Below are 8,186 nucleotides of genomic sequence, written 5' to 3'. Positions count from 1 at the left end.
GTTTACAGCACAGCCTGCCGTCGACCTCGGCTTGTTAAATAAAGAGCCAGGCAGCTCCAGGGGATGGGATAAAAAAAAATAATGAGTCCAGCAGCCCTCCTGCCCCGATACATGGCCCCCTCCCTGAACAGAGCTGCAAGTGGCTGGAGCAGGTGCCCCTTCCTACCTCAATAGCCCCAAAAATGCACCTTGCTTTTTACTGTAGGGGCTGCCAAGTTTTCAAGGGCTTGCAAGGTTAAGTGAACCTTCAAGGGACGGAGCAGCCGCTGTGCAGGGACCTCTGTGGAGCAAAGCAAAGCTCCTGCAAGGTATTTAAATGTCCTGGAGCAGGGCTGCCTGCAGGGGCAGGGCGTGGGCAGCATCCCCAAGCCTCCAGCTTAGCCCAGTTTGGAGGAAAAGCTTTTGCTCAGCCTTCTGGTCACTTTTAAGCGTCAAGGAGCCCTCTTTACAAGCCAAAATTTTATTTGTTTCATAAACAAGTAAAATTATATTAATGTAAAACAGGTAAATGGACAAAAATAAAACACACACAGCACTGAACACAACGCTATAGAGTACTGACATGTAGAAGTGCAGCTCCCTCCCTCGTGCGACCCACCCCCACCCCGGTCCCCCGATGATTTGCTCGGCAAGCCTGACGCAGAGGCTTCAGCTTCGCCGTGATGTCCAGGTCACAGCATGGACTCGTGAAGGTAACACCAAGAGAGTAACTGGCTTGGAAAGGGGCAAGGTCAAAGGGCTCCCCTTACTCCGCTTTTGCTTTCTCTCTTCTTTTTTTTTTTTAAACAAATGGGAGCGGGTGGGAATCCATAGGAATAAACACTTTTTTCACTCCTAAATTTATATATATACGTTTATATATATATATAAAGCAGGATTCTCGATGAACACACACAAAAAAAATCTATAAAACTACCATTGATCTGTGATATTTTCTCCCCATTTTTCTTTTTTTTTTTTTTAAAAGTCGCTTTAGAAAGGATAAAAAGTGCACAGACACCCTTATAAGGCACAAACAGATCTTCTGTACAAATCATATCTCATCGGACTGGTTAAAAAAAATAGCAATACGAGTACGAACGGTTAAATCTGTAAGAGGCTACCTTTTCCTGGAAATCATTTTTAAGAGGCCTCTGCGCCCATTTTGGAACATCCCTGTCGCCCTCGGGCAGGCAGGGCGCCTCAGCCACCGCTGCTCGGCCACGCTCAGTGCCCCGGCGAGGATCCTCACCCGCAGCGAGCTCGCTCCCTTGCTGGCCCTGCTGGGTGCCGTGCCCTGAAATCCCTCGCAGCTGCTACAGCGCAAAGTAAACCTGTGCGACCTGATCAGCTTGGCTGCCAGCTTGGAGCGAGTGCTTTCACTGCTTCTCCGTGCTAGCTTGAAAGAAAAGAGCTACACCGAGAAAAAAGCCAGGCGTGCAGCCAGCCCTGCTTGTTGGGGACCTGAGGGGTCAGCCAAGCGAGCGGGCTCTGCACTTTAGGCGGTGCAGGTGGCTGGGGGCTGGCACTGAATGGCACAGGGCACCCCAAAACAGGGACTGCGGCGTGGGGTCTGGCTGGCATTTGTTAGCCCAGCTTGCTCCAAGCCAGTGTCGCTCACTGTGAAGTCAGACAGCTTTCCCTGAACACCTCGACAGGCCAAACTGCCCACCGCAGCCCGCTCACAGCCGGGCACAGCCGAACCCACCTGGCCAGGATTCACCCTGCAGTTGCGTATTTGCCACCGCGGCACCCGGCGTTGTGCCCGGTGACCACGGCTGCGCCCTTATCTACAACCGGAGGCTGGGCAGGACCACGCCGGGCAGCATCAAGCTCGGCACAAGGCTTCAGCTGCTGGAAAACTGCAAGACAGAAAGCTGGAAAACTCACCGCTGCGTTTTGCAAAGGCGAACGTGCAGCGGTCGCTGCGCCCATGGCTCTGCCGGGGCTCAGCACATGCTGATGCTGCGTGGCCAGCGCTGAGCCGCGTTTCCAAAAAGGGCTCTGCAAAGCCAGCAGGCTCTCGTGCTGATGCAGCAGGGCAGTGTCTGAGAGCTCTCACTCTATAAAGTAGCCTCTCATTTATACACTTAATGGAAATGCTAATTAGCTCTTCAAGTTTAAAAAAAAGGAAAATAGTTTTCTCCGTGCCCTGCGAGCTGGCACGTTGGGCCAGCCTCCGAGCAGCTGCGGCTCGACGTGGGACGGGTTATCTGCTCCCCTGGGTGTGCTTCCCATGAGGTAAGAGAGGCTCTGGGCCAGGGACCGAGAGCAGCCACGCAGCCTGGCACCACCAGCAGCGCAGGACAGCCGGCGGTGCACCCACAGCAAGAAGGGGCAGGCAGGAGCAGGACGCCCCTGTGCACCCAGCAGCCCCGGGGTGTGCCTGGGTGTGGGTTTCTTGCTTGGTGGCACACGGTCACGGAGCGAGAATGCCATCAGCCCCTCTCTAATCGTGCCCTTCACCTCTTTGCCAAGCTGGACCAGGCTTGGGGTGTGCTCGGGGTGAAGGGCCAGAGGGGAGGCCTGCAAGGGGGCCGAGGACGGAGGGAAGCTCCTGCAGGAGCATCAAGGAGAAGGACACCAAGGCCCGCTGCTGTCTGCTCGTCCCCTACCCAGCTCCTCTGGGTTGCTGCTGCTTGTGGCTGTCTAACAGCACAGCTGAAATCCATCTACTGCTTAAGTGCCAACATCTAATAACAGCCTCAGAGCCTTTTTCTTTCCTTCTCCCAAGTAAAAGCAGGTTTCATCCCTGGTCATCTCGAGAAGCTCTTGTCTATGGCTGGAGCCTCCCTTGGGACCCAGTGTCCGGGCAATGGGAGCTATGCTGGGAAACCTGGAGAGGCAGGAGAAACGCAGAAGGTGAAGCCAGCACATCTGCAGTCCCCAGAAAGAAAAGGTGAGCCCGCGGGGACTGGGGCAGATGTGAATTTCTCACCACAGGCTCCAAAAAGTCCTGGTGGTGGGCAGGGAGGGAGGCTGAGCCCTGCGCTGGCGGCAGGGGCAGGGTGAGGGACATGAGCAGGGCAGGGCCCCGTGAGATGTCACCTCCCTGAACCAGAGGCAGAGCAGAATGCAGGCAGACGTGCCTGCGTGTGACAAAAACTCGGTTTGGCCGATGGCAGCCCATCGCTTTTCCTAAAGTGGGATTACAACCCGCTCATCCAAACACCAGCCTAACATTTATGGCTGCATCAGACATGGGGCCGGTGTGTGAGCTGCCCACTGCTGCTGCCCGTCACTGCTGCTGCAGCAGCTCGGGCTGTCCGGGGCTCTCGCTGGGCTTGTGCACCTCGCTGCTACCCCACAGCTGCTCCCCGGGTCCCAGCCTCCCTGTCCAAAAGTCCCTGCTCTGCCACAGAAAGCAAAAGCTCCTTTATCTGACTCCAAACCAGCTTCTCCACGTGCCCCAGAATTCTGCTCAAAACCCAAACGAGTGAGAATCTGGCTGTGCTACTATTTGGGCCTTAGCTAGTTCGCCTTAAATGGATGGATATTACATTTTCAGATCAGTTTTGTCCACTTGGAGCTCTAACACTGGGCCTTGTTCTAATTTTGTTCCACCGCAGCGCAGGCACCCCAGGGCTATTTGGGTTTTGGGGCTGGGAAATCCGGTGGCACTCAGCACCGAACAAATGGCAACGTCCCCGTCCCGACCACACCACCACGAGCCTCATCCTCCGAGGGAAAAAAAAGCCTTTGCACGGGGAGTTTCCCACTGGCAGCCGGGTCAGGTCCCTAACACAATTCACCCAATTCACCCGCGGGCACGCAGCCCGGCCGGCACGGCAGCCTTGGCTTTGGGCCCCATGTGATCCTCAGCTCAATTTTATCCCTGAATTGTGCCCTACCAGTCAAATAAGGAAACACAGATAACGAGCCACTTGATAACGACTGACCAGCACGATAACCCATAAGCAGGGACGGAAAGGCATGGTTACTGCTAGCGGCGCTCTCCCTTCCTACAGCCCGAGCCGGGCGCTAAGGGCGGTAGATTTTAATAACATCTTTGATGACCCGGCGGCAGATCGGGCAGCAGGCGTTGAGCTGCTTCTTCAGCTTAAGACCGCAGGTGTTGCAGAGGCACATGTGTCCGCAGGTGTAGATCACCGTGTCCACCTCGCTGTCAAAGCAGACGGTGCATTCCCCGTTCTTGCTGCTTGATGGCTCCGGAGGGGGGAAGACGGGAGAGATGGGGGGGCTCAGGGGGGAGCTGGGAGCAGTCACTGCGAAGGAGGGGAGAAAAACGAGGTCGGTCAGTCAGCAGGATGGGGCGAGCCCACCTACAACACCCTCGCATCAATTTTTTTAAGGCCCACCCTTCCTTAGTTGTATTATTTGGCCAAAAAAAGACCCGGCATACTGTCTGTGCAGAGCATGCCCTCCCTTTCAGGAGGAGCTCTCAGCCAACAGGGAGCTGTCAGCCGCCTGCATGAGGCCAAACAACTACACATGAGCATTTATGGGGGTACCCAGCAGTGCAGGGAGCAGCAGCCCAGGTCGTGTCACACCCCCAGACCAGGCACTGCACCCCCCTGCCAGCTCAGCAGCCCCCTTGCAACATCCCCCATTAGGCTGACCAAGTGGGAAGTAACCCAGGGCTCTCCTTCAGGCTGTGCAAAACTTCCCAGCGGTTTTCTTTCCCTTCCAACTATTTCTGTTGGCCTCGCAGTAGGGGTAGCATCTCCCCCCAGGCTTTCCCTGCTATCTTACACAGCCCCAGCACCCTCAGCAGCTGGTGTTAAAGCCTCTGTGTGCTGCTCTCCTTACCGAGCGAAGACTCGGAGGCAGAGGACGACCTGTTGACGCTGAAGGCCATATCCGAGTCGCTGTCGTACTGCGAGCCGCCGGGGGACCCTGAGGGCGAGACGGTCACTGGGCTGGACTGCACAGTGCCTGCAAGCACAGGAGAGAGCTCAGCCCGAGCGGGCGGACGGACGCACGGCCCCCTCTGCTGAGCCCTCGTGGTGAGCTGCTCCCACCCCGCAGAGAGCTGCTGAGCCAAGTGCTGCCCCTCAGCCCTGGCAGGGGCACAGATTTAGCCGGGACCTCTGGGGTCACTGCCTCCTGGACCCTGCTATGCCTCCGTATGGTTCCTGTTGGTATTTCAGCCTGGTGAGCAGCTTCTGACAGCCAGTGTGGGGTGCAAGTGGACTCCCCGCAGCCCTGCTCCCTGCAGCACAGCAGCCTCAGGCTGCCGCTGTCTCAGTTTTGGGGCAGAGTTTAAACAGTGAGCTCTGATCCCAGAGCTGTGGCAGCACCTGGAGAGCTTGCTGTTCATCAGCAACATGTACTGAAACCAGAGCTGCCCTCACAAAAAAACATTGCTCTTAACGAGGCAGGAGTTTAGTGCCTGTTGACTGGAATCATGGGTTTATAAAGAATATTTCCTACACACAACTTCTTTATAAACCAGGCAGCCCCACACACAGCTGTCCCTGCCTCCTTACCTGCCACTTATGCTATCGCTCAGCTATCATCAGCCCTTTCTGGTGGCCTCACAAAGGCTGCATACGTCTGTGTTACATCTACCACGTCTCGCTCACTCCTGTTTGCCAGCACAAGGTCGGGTCAGGAGCTGCTTGCTCACATCAGTGACCACCTCGTTCTGGCAAGCAGCTCTGCTACAGGCAGCCCACCGCCCCCCTCCTGGCCCAGGACACCTCGCCAGCCAGGTGCTCCCCGTTATTCTTCCTTTCAATAAGGCACTTACCCAATATTTTGAGCTGGTTGATTACACCGTGGATCGTAAAAAACACCCAGAGAGACTGCGAGGTGTCCACGCACATGAGCATTCCCCGGCTGGCTCCGTTCACGCCGTGGTGCACCTCTCCGTTCGGCAGGACCATGAAGCTGAGGATGTCGCCGCTGTTGAGGACGGGGAAGGCCCGGTACACCACCCAGTACTCCTTGCGGTCCAGGAGAAAGTCCGGGTCTGCCGGGAGCTCGTTTGTCCGTAAAGTACTGGGATCACAAGAAGTGATGCCAAACGAGAGGGCCCCGTAGTAGGGCAACCCGAGGTGTCCCACTTCCACAAAGAGGCTTTCGCCGATGTGCAAGGGCCGGTCAGAAAACACCAAGGTCCTATTGCTTTCCTGCCAGTTGGTGCACGCAACCATCCGGTCCTGAGAAAAGGTGATGTCAGGGCCGCGCGTGGGGTGGAACCGCAGGTCCGTGTCCAGGAAGGCCGGGACCCCCGGGGCGCGCTGCCGCCGGTTTGGGCAGCAGGGGATGAGGTGGTTGTCGGTGGCGAGCCCCGGCACCCGGCCCAGGTTCAGGTTTGCGATTTTGGCCACCACCTGGTTGTTCTCCAGCTCGTTGTTGTTGAAGTTGGCGGAGTCGTGGCTGCTCTGCGGAAGGCAGGTGCTGAGACGGGCGGTGCTGAGGCGGGCGCTGGTCATGGTCTCCGCAAACATGCTATCTGCGAGGCAAAGCCAGCGACACGGGGCGTTAGAGACAGGGCACAACGGGCTACTCTCACCTCTACTGTTATTATTTCAGCCTAGGGATTATCTGAATTCTGCTCCTCTAACAGAAAAATCGGACGGAGGTCAGCCACGAACGAACACGGGGCTGGAGAATCCCATGAGGGGCAGGCAGCAGGCAGGGGAACAGCTGCAACTTGGCACCAGCTGAGGAGAAACAAGAGTTGTGAAATACCCACGCCACCTGCGAGCAAATTGCTCTGCTGAACTGGGCGAAGCTGTAAAAAACCAGCCTGGTTCTGCAGATTTCTGAGCGCAGGGCTCTGACTGCTCTCAGCTGCTCTCTTCAGGAGGAAACGTCTCCCTGTCCCCACGTCCAAAGGTCCTGTGTGAGCCCAAGCTGCCACGGCGCTGGGTGAAGGAGCACAAGCATGGCTTTGTATTCCTCTCACACTCATCGCTGCCTTAAACTGTGACATGTCCAGACACAGGTGAGCCCAGGAGAGGTTGTTTTACGACAAGATTTCAAGCCTTGGATCTCAGGGGTGTTCACACCACTGCAGCGATCTTGGATTGAGAATTTGTCACAAAACCTCAATGCTGCAGGTGTTAGAAAGATGATTTTTTTTTTTTTACAGTAAGAGAGTTATTTTCCCCTTTCACAGCAAAGGGAAGGTCAGGATTCTGACTTTTAACTCATTTCCTATATTTTCACCTTGGCCATGCCAGGCCGAGGGGGGATTTCAGGATGTGGGGAGGTTCAGTGGTGCCTTTCCTTCTCCAGGACTGCCTGGGGTGCCTTGGACATTTCACTCCAGAGGGAAGGCAATAACCAGAGAAGCAAAGCCAGAACCAGTGGAAGTCAGAGTGCTGGAGCAAAGCAGACTCCTCAGCTCATCTTCCCAAAGACGGGGAGGTGTGAAGCATCCCAGCACCAACACTGCCAGCTACTCGGAGGAGAAAATCACCGGGGTTTTACCAAAGGAGGTAACCCCCAAATGCATCCAGCAGCAGTGAAGGAAGGGCTGCCTTAGATCAGGAGCCTGTGCAGGGGAGGCTGCCAGAGCAGTCCTGGTGGCAAGGGCATGTGGCGAGAAATGCTCCCCCAGAGGAGGAGTAAGCCACAGCTGAGCTTTGTGATGCTGAAAGATGCATTTTGTGCATCTGCATTGTTTGTATATCACAGCTTTCTCAACTTGCAAAATTTTGGGAGGAGTTTGAGAGACAAACACGTCTCCTAAGGCATCACCACATCTGTAGGCTGCATCCACTGATGCCCCGGGGGGCTGAGCGTCGCCCTGATGCCCGGGGCAGCTTGTGGGGCTTGGTGCTTTGCCCCGAAACAAGGCAGAGTACAGCAGCCCTCAGGCACAGGCTTTCGCTGAGCTCTTGGCCGCCGCAGGCAGGGCTGCAGGGAGGCGTGAGGGCAGAAATAAGCAGCATTTTGTTTTCCTAACTAATGTGCTGAGGAAGAAGGGCTGCTCTGGCGAAGCAGCTGCACTTGGTCAATGCAGCAAACGCTCCCTCGCCTCTGTGATGAGCACCAGAGGCTGGAGCACGTCACGGCTGCAATTACAGGATAAGCTACTGGTAAGGTTTAATTACGCATTTGAGGCAGAGCAGGCAGGTCAAAGTGCTGTTTATGTGGAGCGTTCTCAGCTGCAAAATAATTGGTACTGCTCTGAGGAATGCGTGGCAGGGCTGCCTGCCCACCAGCCCGTTTCATGGTGCCTGCTCGGTGTGAGGTTGGAGGCAGCAGCCCCTCGAGCTTGCCTGCTAACA

The 8,186-nt window shown here is 56.0% G+C and overlaps 1 protein-coding gene across 5 annotated transcripts in view; it reads right to left on the bottom strand.

The window, feature by feature from the left end:
• Positions 1–444: 444 nt before the first annotated feature.
• The window catches only part of NEURL1B (neuralized E3 ubiquitin protein ligase 1B), a 117,634-nt gene continuing 109,892 nt past the window's right edge, over positions 445–8,186 (bottom strand). For all 5 annotated transcript variants that reach the window (XM_038186493.2, XM_038186492.2, XM_038186490.2 and 2 more), the window contains 3 exons: positions 5,693–6,400; positions 4,750–4,875; positions 445–4,205 (listed from right to left, as the gene is read on the bottom strand). In XM_038186493.2, coding sequence (XP_038042421.1) covers positions 3,961–4,205; positions 4,750–4,875; positions 5,693–6,400 — 1,079 coding nt within the window. In that variant the 3' untranslated portion in view covers positions 445–3,960. The remainder of the gene's footprint in view (positions 4,206–4,749; positions 4,876–5,692; positions 6,401–8,186) is intronic.

The sequence above is a fragment of the Anas platyrhynchos genome, chromosome 14 (genome assembly GCF_047663525.1).
Source record: "Anas platyrhynchos isolate ZD024472 breed Pekin duck chromosome 14, IASCAAS_PekinDuck_T2T, whole genome shotgun sequence".
Classification (NCBI taxonomy): Eukaryota; Metazoa; Chordata; class Aves; order Anseriformes; family Anatidae; genus Anas; species Anas platyrhynchos.
The sequence above is the reverse complement of the archived record's forward strand: the minus strand, read 5'-3'. Positions and strand labels throughout refer to the sequence as shown.